Source organism: Erythrolamprus reginae, chromosome 1, assembly GCF_031021105.1.
Source record: "Erythrolamprus reginae isolate rEryReg1 chromosome 1, rEryReg1.hap1, whole genome shotgun sequence".
Lineage (NCBI taxonomy): Eukaryota > Metazoa > Chordata > Lepidosauria > Squamata > Dipsadidae > Erythrolamprus > Erythrolamprus reginae.
In genome coordinates this window covers 415,802,333-415,819,187 of record NC_091950.1, presented here as the reverse complement: position 1 = coordinate 415,819,187, position 16,855 = coordinate 415,802,333, and the positions used below count along the sequence as shown (strand labels likewise).

The window sequence follows — 16,855 nt, the reverse complement described above, 5'->3', positions numbered from 1 at the left end:
CTCTCTTTCTCTATCTTGCTTCTTCCTCGCTCACACTCTCTTCCTCCCTCTCTCATCTCTTTCTTTCCTTCTCTCTCTTTCTCTATCTCTCCCCCTCTTGCTCTCGAGTGGCGGGCGGCACCCAGGGAAGGTTCCTTCAGCCGCCCACCAGCTGATCTGCTCGGCAGCGCGGCAGCAGCGAGGAGCCGAAGATGGGGTTTCCCCGTTGCCTGGGCAACGGGGAAACCCCATCTTCGGCTCCTCGCTGCTGCCGCGCTGCAAGCGAGCGGCAAGCGAGCAGCCGGGCGGGCGGGGCGAACGGGCAAGCGGCAAGCGGTCTTGGTGTTTCCCCTTTGCCTGGGCGGCGGGGAAACCCCATCTTCGGCTCCTCGCTGCTGACGCGCTGAAAGCGAGCGGCAAGCGAGCGGCAAGCGAGCAGCAGGCCGGGCGGGCGAACGGGCAAGCGGCAAGCGATCTTGGAGTTTCCCCTTTGCCTGGGCGGCACCCAACAGCTGATCTGCTCCGCAGCGTGGCAGCAGCGAGGAGCCGAAGATGGGGTTTCCCCGTTGCCTGGGCAACGGGGGAAACCCCATCTTCGGCTCCTCGCTGCTGACGCGCTGCGGAGCAGATCAGCTGTTGGGCGGCCGAAGGGGTCTTCCCCACCGCCCACACGCAAACTCCACCATCTGCGCATGTGCGGCCATGGAAAAAGGGGCACGCATGCGCAGATGGTGTTTTTACTTCCGCGCCGCTACATCGCGAGATATCGATTATTGCGAGGGGTCTTGGAACGGAACCCTCGCGATAATCGGGGGATCACTGTATTCTTTAAATGGGGTTTTGTTTGTTTTTTGTTTGGGGTTCGATGGGGTATTTGAGGGCTATTATTACTGTGAATATCTTTTTTTCTTAGTATTTTCTACGTGGGTTAAGAGGCTGGAGGACCGAAATATTTGACGGAGGTAAAGAGTCGATAAATAAATGAAGTCATCCATCCATACTTGAGTTCACATCCGTATGGGTGGATGTGATACGGAGGGTGAATTATGGAGCATGTGATCACTCCAATTAGAGCCTTCTGGTCATTATCGGAATCTCACCAGGAATTGACTATAATGACTCTGCAGCTTTGATATCAGGTGGAGAAGCAAATAATGAGGATCACAAGTTGCTTCTGTTCTCCAGCAGATTGCCAGTGATCCAAATCAAGCCTGTTATTTATTTATTTATTTATTTATTTATTTATTTATTTATTTATTTATTTATTTATTTATTTATTTATTTATTTTGTCCAATACACAATGTGGGTTTTAGTGGGTATATATATATACACACATAATAAAATACATGATGAAGCTTATAGAGGAGATACTCATAGTAAACTATATCTAAGAAATAATAGAAAAGAAGGTATAGTAATAGAACATATCAATGAAAGAATAGAAGAAGAGATATAGGAATAGAAGAAAGGTATAGGAGATATAGGAAAGCAATAGGACAGGGGACGGAAGGCACTCTAGTGCACTTGTACTCGCCCCTTACTGACCTCTTAGGAATCTGGATAGGTCAACCGTGGATAATCTAAGGGTAAAGTGTTGGGGGTTTGGGGATGACACTATGGAGTCCGGTAATGAGTTCCACGCTTCGACAACTCAGTTACTGAAGTCATATTTTGTACAGTCAAGTTTGGAGCGGTTAATATTAAGTTTAAATCTGTTGTGTGCTCTTGTGTTGTTGTGGCTGAAGCTGAAGTAGTCGCCGACAGGCAGGACGTTGCAGCATATGATCTTGTGGGCAATACTTAGACCTTGTTTAAGGCTTGTTTAAATTCTCCCTTTTTGGGGGGGGCGAGTTTGTCTCCCTTCCTTCCAAACTTATACGGGTAGTCCTCGACTTACGACCACAATTCAGTCTAAAATTTCTGTTCCCAATTGAGACTGTTGTTAAGGGAGTTTTGCTCCAATTCACGACCTTTCTTGCCGCGGTCGTTAAGTGGATCACTCCACTTGTTAAGTTAGTAACTCAGTTGTGAAGTGAATCTGGCTTCCCTGTTGACTTTGGTTTGTCAGAAGGTCACAAAAGGGGATTGTGTGACACACACACACACACACACACACACACACACGGGACAGTGCAACCCTCCTAAATACGAATCGTTTGCCGAGCACCTGAACTTTGATCACGTGAAAAAAGGGATGCTGGGACAGTCATTAAATATGTCCACAGTCTTCGGAGAAGGGCAGCATACAAATATTATTATTATTATTATTATTATTATTATTATTATTATTACTATTATTATTATCTCAGGGACCGCCTTCTGCTGCACGAATCCCAGCGACCAGTTAGGTCCCACAGAGTGGGCCTTCTCCGGGTCCCGTCAACTAAACAATATCGTTTGGCGGGACCCAGGGGAAGAGCCTCCTCTGTGGCGGCCCCGGCCCTTTGGAACCATCTCCCCCCAGAGATTAGAATTGCCCCCACCCTCCTTGCCTTTCGTAAACTTCTTAAAACCCACCTCTGCCGCCAGGCATGGAGGAACTGAGATATTCTTTCCCCCTAGGCCTTTACAATTTACGCATGGTATCTCTGTATGTATGTTTGGTTTTTATAATAAGTGTTTTTTTAGTTATTTTAGTATTGGATTGGATTGTTGCATGTTGTTTTTATCATTGTTGTTAGCCGCCCCGAGTCTATGGAGAGGGGCGACATACAAATCCAATAAATAAATAAATAAATAAGTAAATATTAATAAATATTTTATATAATAATAAATATAATTATAATTATAATAATAAATATGAAGAACGGTCAGAAGTCACATTTTTTTCAGTGCCGTTGCAACTTAGTACGGTCACAAACCGTTGTAAGTCAAGGACTACCTGTACCTCAACCCACATCATTCTTTTTCCTGGCTGACGGTGTTATCAAACATGGCCATTGTTGTTTTCTTGTCATTCTGGCTGAGGAATTCTGGGAGTTGAAGTCTGTGCATGTCTTCAAGTTTCCAAATTTGCATATCCCTGCTTTAGAGTTTCAACCTGAAAGCCTTGAATGTGGAGGCTATATCTGGCCTACCAAACATCCATTCTAGGGTAGTACCTGCCCTGGCTGGAAATCTATGTTCCTGCCATAGCCAGAACTCTATGGTACTACCATAGAGTACTATCCACATACTAGTCCCATTTCTCATGCTGTGTAGTTCTGGTCCATTTATGTGTATGTATGTATGTATGTATGTATGTATGTATGTATGTATGTATGTATGTATGTATGTATGTATTGGTACTATACAAAGCTATAGAACAGAACAGAATAGAATAGAACACTGTCAAACTATTTACTAAGTCTGCACTACTACTATTACTACTAGTTTTTTTCTCATCATCCCTATCACCCATCTCCTCCCACTTATGACCTACAAAAAGATATTGACAAAATTGAACGGGTCCAAAGACGGGCTACAAGAATGGTGGAAGCATAAAACGTATCAGGAAAGACCTCAATCTGTATAGTCTGGAGGACAGAAGGAAAAGGGGGGACATGATCGAAACATTTAAATATGTTAAAGGGTTAAATAAGGTCCAGGAGGGAAGTGTTTTTAATAGGAAAGTGAACACAAGAACAAGGGGACACAATCTGAAGTTAGTTGGGGAAAAGATCAAAAGCAACATGAGAAAATATTATTTTACTGAAAGAGTAGTAGATCCTTGGAACAAACTTCCAGCAGACGTGGTAGATAAATCCACAGTAACTAAATTTAAACATGCCTGGGATAAACATATATCCATCCTAAGATAAAATACAGGAAATAGTATAAGGGCAGACTAGATGGACCATGAGGTCTTTTTCTGCCATCAATCTTCTATGTTTCTATGTTTCTATGACTGTAACTTGTTGCTTGTATCCAATATTTAGATCAATATTGATGGTTTCCTGATGGCTTATTTGTACCATATGACAATCATTAAGTGTTGTATCTCATTATTCTTGACAAATGTATCTTTTTCTTTTATGTACACTGAGACCATCTGCACCAAAGACAAATTCCTGGTGTGTTCAATCACACTTGGCCAATAAAGAATTCTATTCTACTCTGTTCTATAACAATGTTTATATACATGATACTAGTAAGAGAGAAACATTAGGACAGGGGACAGAAGGCACGCTGGTGCCCTTATGCACACCCCTTATTTTAATGCGGGCATCGTTCTCGCTACCTCTCGCATGCTAAGCGAGCGCTCTACCATTTGAGCTAATTCCCCTAATTTAACCCAGCCCTGGCTGGCAATACAGATAGCCCTCAACTTCCTACCCCATTTAGAACAGAATTTCCATTACAGTGTTCCCTCGATTTTTGCGGGTTCGAACTTCGCGAAAAGTCTATACCACGGTTTTTCAAAAATATTAATTAAAAAATACTTTGCGGGTTTTTTCCCTATACCACAGTTTTTCCTGCCCGATGATGTCATGTGTCATTGCCAAACTTTTGTCTGCCTTTAATAAATATTTTTTTTAATAAACTTTAATAAATAAACATGGTAATAATCTGAATGGTTGCTAAGGGAATGGAAAATTGCAATTTAGGGATTTAAAGTGTTAAGGGAAGGTTTGTTATACTGTTCATAGCCAAAAATAGTGTATTTACTTCCGCATCTCTACTTCACGGAAATTCAACTTACACTGGCGGTCTCGGAACGCATCCCCTGCGAAAATCGAGGGAACACTGTATTAAGCATGGCGGTTAGAAATTGCAATAGCATTAAGGCTTATATACCACCCCAAAGAGAACTTTATAGCACTCTCTGGGCAATTAACAATGTTGAAGCCTTATTTACCTATTTGCATAACAATCTGGGTCCTCATTTTATTGATCTCAGTGGGATGGAAAGCCTGCCAGGATCGAATTCCAGGCTATGGGTAGAGTTTGCCTGCAATACTGCACTTTAACCACTGTGCCACCAGGACTCTAAGGCATCCAATTTAATAACCTTTTTTCTTCTTTACCTCGATTGCTAAGCAAATCACTGCAGTTGTTAAGTGAATCAGGAGATTGTTAAGCCAATACAATTTCTCCTATTAGCTTTGCTCTTTGGGAGCCAGTGGGGAAGGTGACAGACAGCAATCACATGATCCTGTCATAAATATATACTGAGCGCCAGAATTTGGAATCACATTTGGAATACTGTGTTCAGTTCTGAAGACCTCACCTACAAAAAGATATTGAAAAAATTGAACGGATCCAAAGACGGGCTACAAGAATGGTGGAAGGTCTTAAGCATAAAACTTATCAGGAAAGACTTCATGTAACTCAATCTGTATAGTCTGGAGGACGGATGGGAAAGGGGGGACATGATGGAAACATTTAAATATGTTAAAAGGTTAAATAAGGTTCAGGAGGGAATGTTTTTAATAGGAAAGTGAACACAAAAATAGGGGGAAGTTGGGGGAAAGATTAGAAGTAACGTGAGAAAATATTATTTTACTGAAAGAGTAGTAATAATAATAATAATAATAATAATAATAATAATAATAATAATTTATTAGATTTGTATGCCGCCCCTCTCTAAAGACTCAGTAGATGCTTTGAACAAAGTTCCAGCAGACGTGGTTGGTACAACTGAATTTAAACATGCCTGGCATAAACATTATATCCATCTTAAGATACAGGAAATAGTATAAGGGCAGACTAGATGACCCAGGAGGTCTTTTTCTGCCATCAATGTTTATATGTTTCTAATTTGGATCCTGTGTCCATGGGGCTGTTGTGAAGATCGTAACTGTGACAACGGGTCGCAAGTCACTTTTTTTCAGTGCCATTGTAACTTTTAACAGTCTTTGTAAGTCAAGGACTACCTACACGGCTCACCATCGGCTAGTTTTCCAATGGAGAACCCCAGTCTAAAAGCCGTGTGCCGCATTCCCACCGAATCACAGCTTATCCTTCTCCCCAGCAAAGGCGCAACATCGGGATCCTTTTGATCCTTGGGCTGCCCAAATCTCCAGCAAGAATTCCATCGACCGGACTCTGATTCTTAAAAAAACCGCAAACCACACGGAGCGACCTTCCTCCCCCCGCCTTTCCCCCACCCGCCCGGGCCAAACCGATGCGTCTCTATTTTCATTATTTTTTTTAAGTGCATTGCTTGACTCTCGGGCGCTGATCCCTTTGCATCAAAGGAAAGGTCTCCGGTCTCCTTGAACCTTTGGCCCAGGGTGCCACAATAGCCACAACATTCTCCTCCAATCTTGGTCCTGGCTGTGCTGCAAATCCCCGGAATCAGATTGCTACCCAAAGAAAGAAAATAAAAGTGGAACCGCGGGGGGGGGGGGGGGGGGGCTCCCCACTCTGCCACCTGCTTCCCCTTGTCATCTCCCCCTCCACCCCACCCCCCACTCTGCCTCCGTCTGTAATTCAAGGGCAAATTGTTTCTCTCTCCTGCTCACAAGAACTAGGCTCTTGAGCATAAATTTCAAACAGCTGCTGCCTGGGTGGTGTGGTGATTTAAGAGCCGTAGCCTTTGACTCCGGCTTCCAACCCTGTTTAAAACCTAAAGTGGGATGGCTAGGAGGTTGGGGCATTTCCATCCCCAGGGGGACAATTCATTCAGGTATATGGCACAAAGGCTGCAAACAAGCCGGCCTCGCTTTTTTTCTCTTGGAGAGGGGTCATTATTCCGCAGGAGCAGCGGCTGGAGGAAACAGCAGGCTGGCCGAGAAGAGCGCATTGATCTAAATAAAACAGAAGCGGGGGATCCGGACCGCACAATGGGCCACACAATGCTCGCAGAAGGACCCGGGCGGGAGCAAGAGAAAGCTTTTCGATTTGGGTCTTGTGTCCTTTCCACGGGCCTTGGGGTGTCCGCGGCTGTGGAAAGTGCATCTTTGAGAGTTGCAGGATCCAAACGGGGTCGTTCAACGGAACCGGAGGCTTAGGCTTCCGAGGTTTCGGACTCGTGCTGGAGCCCATCTTCGGGGGACCTTCTATATATATATATTTATTTATTTATTTATTATTTAGATTTGTATGCCGCCCCTCTCCGCAGACTCGGGGCGGCTCACAACAAAGTGAAAACAATTTACAACAAATCTAAATTACTGTTTAAAAATATTTTAAAACCCCATTTTCTAAACACACATACATACAAACATACCATTCATAAATTGTATATGCCCGGGGGAGATGTCTCAGTTCCCCCATGCCTGACGACAAAGGTGGGTCTTAAGGAGCTTACGAAAGGCAAGGAGAGTAGGGGCAATTCTAATCTCCAGGGGGAGTTGGTTCTAGAGAGTCGGTGCCGCCACAGAGAAGGCTCTTCCCCTGGGGCCCGCCAACCGACATTGTTTAGTTGACGGGACCCGGAGAAGGCCCACTCTGTGGGACCTAATCGGTCGCTGGGATTCGTGTGGCAGCAGGCGGTCTCGGAGATATTCTGGTCCAGTGCCATGAAGGGCTTTAAAGGTCATAACCAACACTTTGAATTGTGACCGGAAATTGATCGGCAACCAATGCAGACTGCGGAGTGTTGGTGAAACATGGGCATTCTTTCTCTCCAGAATAGGTGAAGATGGGCTATTCCCGTGATGGCGAACCTATGTCACACGAGCCGGAAGTGGCACGCAGAGCCATGTCTCCAGGCACATGAGCCATCGCCTGTTGCTCTTTCAGATTCCGGCGCACTGATTATTTGGTCTTCACGTGCGCGGGAGTGCTTGAAACTGGAAGAGCAGCTGCCCAATTTGCATGCACTCTCCAGGAACATGGCCTTCCAGTTTCCAGCACATGCATGCACTCCGACCACATAGTCTTCGCATGCGCATGCACACCAGAAACTGGAAGACCAGATTTCTGGTGACTATGCACTTGCCGGAAACCAGAATAACATCTTTCTGGCACTCGCATGCACACTGGGAAGCTGCTCTTCCGGTTTCTGTTAAGCACATGTGCTCCTGTTTCAGCAGTCAGTGCTAAAAAAGTTCACAAACATTGGGCTATTCTATATATAAATATGTATAGAATAGCCCAGTGTTTGTGAACTTTTTCGGTGCCTTTATACAGTGCCTGGATGCACTGAAGGGCAGCAGCCAGTGATTCTAGGTGTCTAGCTCTGGTAGGAAAATCCCAGATGTGTGCTCAGCTATGCGCTCCCTTCTGCACATGCTCAGCAAGTCAAAGCTCATGCGAGGATGTGAGCGAGAGCGAGATTTGGTTTGCTGTGCATGTGCAGAAGCCAAATCTCGTGCCGAAGGGCATACGTGCGACCGATGGGTGCGCGCACCCCTAGTGACTGCCTCCGAGGAAGCTCCAGTAGAATAGCGGCCCTTCACTGTCTGGATGTGGTTTTTTTGCAAAAAGTGCAAGAGGATATTAATAGGATGTTAAATATACGATGGATAATTACCAAGGAAATGGCAGTACAGTACTAGTTAAAAGCAGTGCGATGGGAGAATTTAGAGAAATAAAACAAGCAGCGATAGAAAGCGTTCAGGCGGTAATAGTCTTGGGTTGGAAGGATGCGGCAAAATGGACAAGGCAAAATTGGTACCGGAACATGGTGGATCACATTCAATTTGAGATTATGGATAAAAGGATGAATTCGGTTAATGAAATTGATTTGTGACAACTGATGGGACATGGTAAGACGATATATGGCGAGTAGAATCCAAGACCAAGCTACAATGAATAAATTGGAATCACTCTATAATATGTAAATAGATACTTTGCTCTTGAGTTAAAATGGTATACTGTATACAAGAAACACCCCCAATCTGGTGGTGGGGTGTGAATGCTTGTCTGGTGGTGGGCACTACTCACAAAGCACCGGTTTTATGTTGTGTGTGTGTTCATATTTTTTAAGAAATCAATACAAATATTAAATATATATATAAAAAAAGAAGTGTTGTAGCTTTTTAGTTGTTGATTAATAGCTGGTCATAAATACCCCAATTAACAACTGAAAAACTACACACAAATGCTGCCAACCTGCCTTCCATTGAGGACCTGTACTGCACGAGTCAAAAAGAGGGCGGGGAAAATATTTACTGACCCCTCACATCCTGAACACAAATTGTTTCAACTCCTACCCTCAAAATGTCGCTACAGAGCACTGCACACCAAGACAACTAGACACAAGAACAGTTTTTTTCCGAACGCCATCACTCTACTAAACAAATAATTCCCTCAACACTGTCAGACTTTCTACTAAATCTGCACTTCTATTCTACTAGTTTTTCTCATCATTCCTATCACCCATTTCCTCCCATGTCGACTATATGACTGTAACTTGTTGCTTATATCCTAAGATTTTTATTAATATTGCTTCTCCATTGCTTATTTGACCCCTATGACAATCATTAAGTGTCGTACCATATGATTCTTGACAAATGTATATTTTATTTTATGTACGCTGAGAGCATATGCACCAAGACAAATTCCTTGTGTGTCCAATCACACTTGGCCAATAAAATTCTATTCTATTCTATTCAATCAGACACCCCATTAAATACGATGCACGGAATAGCCCAAAGTACACGTTCTGGTGGAGGAGAAGTGGGTTCCAGCATGGGTCCAAAAGCTCGGTAGAGAAAACCTCAGATCCCGGTGACAAACCCAGATTGGCTCATGCAACATTATCCTGGGACAGGTCTATTTGCCTCCGTTCGTCTTTGAGAGTTGTCCAAAGCCTGGGCTAGCTGGGGAATTCTGGAAGTTGAAGTCCACAAGTCTTAAAGTTGCCAGATTTGGTTATCCCTATTTTAAAATCATGATCCCCAAAGAAGAAAGGCTTACTTTGTTGAGCGCTCCAGCACCAGTCAGGATTATATGTGAATTTTCCACCTGGATTGTCCTTTGTCCCAGCCGGACAACGTAAGCCCCAATTCCGATGGCACGGCAGGTCACCTAAAAACAAAATAAATCCAAATGTGTATTTGGATCACTTCCGCAATATTTTTGGTGAAGCCTTTGCACTCAAATACATGGATACAAGAAAGCACCAGAACAGGAATGGACGGTTTATTTTTATGCAGAATGCCCACCTATACTCAAAGAAGCCTCCTCCACAGCCAATGTATTCGCTTCATGATTTGATCTGGAAAGCATTTCAAGTGAATGTCTTAAATTCTGGAAAAAGGCAACTCTTCTTAATGGGACCAGGTTTGGTGTACTGGTGAAGGTACTGAACCCAGGAGACTGTGAGTTATAGGTCTCCCTTAGGCATGAAAGCATTGTTGTGAGGAAAAGAGGAAGAGGAGGAAGTATGTTTGTTACCTTGAGTTGATGAGGGAGGAGAGGGAGGGAAAGAGAGATTAAGAGAAAGGAAAGGAAAAGAAAGGGAAGGGAGGGAGGGAGGAAGGAAGGAGAGAAAGAGAGAGAGAGGGAGAAAGAAAGAAAGAAAGGGGAAGGGAAAAACAGGAAGGGAGGGAGGGAGGGAGGAAGGAAGACTAATGATAAATAATTCCCAATTTACTTCCCCCAAAGAGATGGAAAGGAAAGGAAAGGAAAGGAAAAAATAGGAAGGAAGGAGGGAAGGAGGGAGAGAGAGAGGAAGGGAGGGAAAGAAGGAAGGAAGGAAGGAAGACTAATGATAAATAATTCCCAATATACTTCCCCCAAAGAGATGGGGAGGAGTAATAATTCACCCACTACATGTCAATAAACTCTGAATACCAAGTGAAAGAAGACTCAGTATCTTCCAATGATTCTACTGGTGTGTCACACAAAGGGAGCCCCCTCCATTGCACCATCTCCCCAAAACAAAATTAAAACAGCCCCCTTTCTGATCTCATCACATCCAACCCACATCGCAAACATGCTGCCAAGGCCTTCGTAACCTCTTCTGTGGTTTCACCTCCTCCTTAACTGAGACCCACACAAGACAGGACGATGGGCAGCCAGGGCATAGATGGAAAGGAGGGCTCTGCCAAGGCTTCCAATGCTTTTCACCTGGCACACTGGAGGTCTACAGCCAGAGGTGAAATCCTACTGGTTTGGACCGGTTCTCCCGAAAAAATGCTACCAGTTCAGGTGATGATCAACTGTGCAACCATCAGCTATGCTGTATGATCTAGCTTAGATAGAAAGCTGCTCTTTGCCAAAAGTTGCATGAGTAAGCATATCTGCTGGTGGGGCCAACACTTGAAGGGCCCTGCTAATTATAGCTGCTTAGATCTTTTTTTCCCTAATTTGTAATTAATTTTTTTTTCATTCTTTTCACCCTTAACCCTCCCCCTCCCTTCCCTCAGTTCTTTCTTATTCTCATTATGATGATAAAAGCTGCCCATGCAACTATAGTATATGGATGGAAGGATAAAAGTAAACGGTCACTAAAACGATGGAACGATTATATATTTGAACAAGTAGAAATGGAAATAGCTCATATTATCTCACGGAACTGTTTATGGGATGAAAAAGCTGAAAGGATAAGAAAAAAATTGAAACTTTATTTTGCATGGGTGGAAAGGGATAAGGCCAATGAAGACATAAAGAAGGAATTGTCTAGAATTCTGAACTGGCTGGGCATATGAATAAGAAATAGCTGCTTAGATCTAGGAAGCCACTTAACCACCTCCTCTTCCTTATCTTCTGCCCTCCCAACCTCACCATCCCACCTCACAATTGTGGATTTACCAGGTTAATTGTGATGATCTCTTCGTAGGCAAGGGAGGATTCCCCAGCGATCATACCAGATCCTCTCAGGTTCTCGGTCCCCAGTCCATCTTCTTTCCCAATAATATCTGTAATTTTATACCTAATATAGAGTGGAAGGAAAGATGAGGAAGGAGTAGAGGACACACCCCTCCACCCCGCACACACACAAATACTAAAATACTAGTAGTTCCTAGCTGGATTACTATACAGCATCTTCTGGATCTACACCTACATGACATCCTCCTTGTTGGATCGCTATTGATATTTGGCACATAAATAATATTCATTATAGTCAAAGACCAACACAAAAACAAACTGAAACAAACTAATACAATCAAATATATAAATTTATAAATCAAATAAATTAAATTAAAAACGTAATCTCTCTCTCTCTCTCCCCCTCCCCCCTCTCTCTGTTCTCCCTTCCTCTCTCTCTCATTTCTCTCTCCCTCCCACCTTCTCTCATTATTATTATTATTATTATTATTATTATTATTATTATTATTATTAATTGGATTTGTATGCCGCCCCTCTCCATAGAATCGGGGCGGCTAACAACAGTAATAAAGACAGCATATAGCAATCCAATATTAAAACAGTTAAAAACCCTTATTATAAAACCAAACATACATACAGACATACCATGCATAAAATTTTAAAGGCCTAGGAGGAAAGGGTATCTCAGTTCCCCCATGCTGGCGGCAGAGGTGGGTTTTCAGAAGATTACAAAAGGCAAGGAGGGTGGGGGCAATTCTAATCTCTGGGGGGAGTTGGTTCCAGAGGGCCGGGGTCGCCACAGAGAAGGCTCTTCCCCTGGGTCCCGCCAAGCGACATTGTTTAGTTGACGGGACCCGGAGAAGACCCACTCTGTGGGACATAAACCTTTACCTGTTTGTGTGTCTTATGTTCACGTAAGCCCAAATAGCGCACCACTTTGAACCAACGTACTTAAAATCCACTAACATCAAGAATGCATTAAAAAATATTGGGATACGTTATGCTTGTGGAATTGATGTTTCCATTATATTCACACCAGTTTTATTCACAAAACTGTGGCCATGGCAGCCCAGAGTCATGTGATCGTGATTTCTGATGCTTCCTACCAGTTTCCCACAAGCAAAGTCATTGGGGAAGTCTGCAGGAAGTCAGAAATTGGTCCTGCTGCTTTTCTGATTGCTCATTCTGTTTATCTACTTAGGTAAATAAACATTGACTTATCGTTGAAGTTCTTTTGCCACGACAGTTATTTTTAGAAACATAGAAACATAGAAGACTGACAGCAGAAAAAGACCTCATGGTCCATGTAGTCTGCCCTTATACTATTTCCTGTATTTTAATCTTACAATGGATCTATGTTTATCCCAGGCATGTTTAAATTCAGTTACTGTGGATTTACCAACCACGTCTGCTGGAAGTTTGTTCCAAGGATCTACTACTCTTTCAGTCAAATAATATTTTCTCACGTTGCTTTTGATCTTTCCCCCAACTAACTTCAGATTGTGTCCCCTTGTTCTTGTGTTCACTTTCCTATTTAAAACACTTCCCTCCTGAACCTTATTTAACCCTTTAACATATTTAAATGTTTCGATCATGTCCCCCCTTTTCGTTCTGTCCTCCAGATTATACAGATTGAGTTCATGAAGTCTTTCCTGATACGTTTTATGCTTAAGACCTTCCACCATTCTTGTAGCCCGTCTTTGGACCCGTTCAATTTTGTCAATATCTTTTTGTAGGTGAGGTCTCCAGAACTGAACACAGTACTCCAAATGTGGTCTCACCAGCGCTCTATATAAGGGGATCACGATCTCCCTCTTCCTGCTTGTTATACCTCTAGCTATGCAGCCAAGCATCCTACTTGCTTTTCCTACTGCCCGACCACACTGCTCACCCATTTTGAGACTGTCAGAAATCACTACCCCTAAATCCTTCTCTTCTGAAGTTTTTGCTAACACAGAACTGCCAATGCAATACTCAGATTGAGGATTCCTTTTCTTCCTGTAATATATATTATTCTTAGAGGTCAGTCTAAAATGTCACATTCCTTCTAAAATCTAAATGTTTATAAACCTTTGTTTCTAGGATAACCTCAAGTCCACATGTCTTCAGGTAGCCAAGTCTGAAAAACACTGCAATGTGTATGTATGTTTTGTATGTGTGTGTATATTGTAGTCCTTTCCCTTCTGCCTCTTTGGAGTGACATTTTAGAAACATAGAAACATAGAAATCTGACGGCAGAAAAAGACCTCATGGTCCATCTAGTCTGCCCTTATACTTTTTTCTGTATTTTATCTTAGGATGGATATATGTTTATCCCAGGCATGTTTAAATTCAGTTACTGTGGATTTATCTACCACGTCTGCTGGAAGTTTGTTCCAAGCATCTACTACTCTTTCAGTAAAATAATATTTTCTCATGTTGCTTTTGATCTTTCCCCCAACTAACTTCAGATTGTGTCCCCTTGTTCTTGTGTTCACTTTCCTATTAAAAACTCTTCCCTCCTGGACCTTATTTAACCCTTTAATATATTTAAATGTTTCGATCATGTCCCCCCTTTTCCTCCTGTCCTCCAGACTATATTTTGCCATCTCCACCAAACTGGACATCTGTTGGAGAGTCCTGAATTGGAGAAGGACAGCAAGAATGCAACTTTTGAATGAAACATCCCTGGTTATGAGACTTTTCGGTCTTCTCTTGAGGACCATAAACATGCATACCTTGATTCTCCTTCGTCTTCCACGTGTTCACAATGTACTGAGTTCAAGGCACTCACTTTCTTATAATCCTGAGGAGTTAGGTACAGATACTTGAATCCCTAGAAAAGGGAAGGGAATGAAAAGAAAAGAGATAAAATAACACAAGGCAAGTTTTGCTATTCTTGCCCCAAATCTGTACAGCACATCCAAATAATAATATCTGGCAACCCCACCACATCTGTTAAAAAAAAACTATACATGATTCGTGGCTGCAAATGAAATTAAGCAGACTTAAGATTCACGAGATGAACTGAATAATAGTCATTTCAGTTAGAAACATAGAAACATAGAAGACTGACGGCAGAAAAAGACCTCTTGGTCCATCTAGTCTGCCCTTTTACTATTTCCTGTATTTTATCTTAGGATGGATATATGTTTATCCCAGGCATGTTTAAATTCAGTTACTGTGGATTTCCCAACCACGTCTGCTGGAAGTTTGTTCCAAGGATCTACTACTCTTTCAGTAAAATAATATTTTCTCATGTTGCCTTTGATCTTTCCCCCAACTAACTTCAGATTGTGTCCCCTTGTTCTTGTGTTCACTTTCCTGTTAAAAACACTTCCCTCCTGAACCCTATTTAACCCTTTAACATATTTAAATGTTTCGATCATGTCCCCCCTTTTCCTTCTGTCTTCCAGACTATACAGATTGAGTTCATTAAGTCTTTCCTGATACGTTTTATACTTAAGACCTTCCACCATTCTTGTAGCCCGTCTTTGGACCCGTTCAATTTTGTCAATATCTTTTTGTAGGTGAGGTCTCCAGAACTGAACACAGTACTCCAAATGTGGTCTCACCAGCGCTCTATATAAGGGGATCACAATCTCCCTCTTCCTGCTTGTTATACCCCTAGCTATGCAGCCAAGCATCCTACTTGCCTTTCCTACCGCCCGACCACACTGTTCACCCATTTTGAGACTGTCAGAAATCACTACCCCTAAATCCTTCTCTTCTGAAGTTTTTGCTAACACAGAACTGCCAATGAAATACTCAGATTTAGGATTCCTTTTCCCCAAGTGCATTATTTTACATTTGGAAACATTAAACTGCAGTTTCCATTGCTTTGACCATTTATCTAGTAACGCTAAATCATTTACCATATTACAGACCCCTCCAGGAATATCAACCCTATTGCACACTTTAGAGTCATCGGCAAATACGCAAACCTTCCCTACCAAACCTTCCCCTATGTCACTCACAAACATATTAAAAAGAATAGGACCCAGAACAGACCCTTGTGGCACACCGCTTGTAACCTGACTCTGCTCAGAATACTCGCCATTAACAATAACTCTCTGATGTCTATGCTTCAGCCAGCTTGAAATCCACTGAACTATCCAGGGATTAAGTCCAATCTTCACTAATTTATCTATCAGCTCTTTATGTGGAACCGTATCAAAGGCTTTGCTGAAGTCCAGATAGGCAATATCCACGGCACCACCTTGATCCAACACCTTTGTGACATAGTCAAAGAACTCAATGAGATTAGTCTGACACGATTTCCTTCAGTAAAGCCATGCTGATTTGGGTCCAATAAGTTATTGTTTTTTAGATGCTGATTTATCCTCTTTTTGAGTAGAGTCTCCATCATTTTAACTACAACTGATGTCAAGCTAACTGGCCTGTAGTTACCAGCTTCATCTCTACTGCCCTTCTTGTGGATAGGCACAACACTGGCCATTCTCCAATCCTCAGGAACATCTCCTGTTAACAGGGATTTGTTAAACAAATCAGTCAGGGGGGTAGCAATGACAGATCTGAGTTCTTTAAGAACTCTGGGGTGGATGCCATCTGGACCCATTGCCTTATTTATCTTTAATCTTTCAAGTTCTTCTAAGACATCGGCTTCTAAGATCACTGGAGCTGAATCCGTACAGCTGGAAGCAATGCTATATCCCTCTATAGTATTATTATTATTTTGTAAGGTGTCTTTTGAGAAAACTGAACAGAAGTAGCTATTGAAATGGTCAGCGATCTCCTTATTCCCATCAATGTATGTATTATTCCCGGTACTAAGCTTTGTGATGCTGCAGTTTTTCTTCTTCCTATCACTAATATATCTGAAGAAGGTTTTATCCCCCTTCTTTACAGATTTTGCTATTTCTTCCTCTTTTGAGGCTTTAGCAGCATATATTATCTGTTTCGCCTCCTTCTGTCTCATTTTATACACCTCTCTATCAGCTATACTTCCAGACTCTTTATACCTCCTATAGGCAGCCTTTTTTTCATTGACTATAGCCCTTACATCATTGCTAAACCATAGCGGTTTCTTCTTCCTTTTACCTTTAGTTACTTGCTTTACATAAAGTCTTGTGGCTTTTAAGATGGCCTTTTTTAATACAGTCCACTGGGTGCTTGCTCCTGCCATTTTATCCCTCCCCTTTAATTCATTATTTAAATATTCCCCCATTGCATTAAAATTTGTTTTTCTGAAATCCAATACTTTGGTTGCAGTATAGGATTGCTCACCAT

The 16,855-nt window shown here is 42.5% G+C and overlaps 1 protein-coding gene across 1 annotated transcript in view; it reads right to left on the bottom strand.

Annotated features, from left to right (window-relative positions):
- Positions 1-16,855, bottom strand: part of ACACA (acetyl-CoA carboxylase alpha) — a 312,028-nt gene that overhangs the window by 86,807 nt on the left and 208,366 nt on the right. The window contains 3 exon segments of the mRNA XM_070735330.1: positions 9,770-9,880; positions 11,609-11,729; positions 14,344-14,441. Of these exon segments, the coding sequence (XP_070591431.1) occupies positions 9,770-9,880; positions 11,609-11,729; positions 14,344-14,441 (330 nt within the window).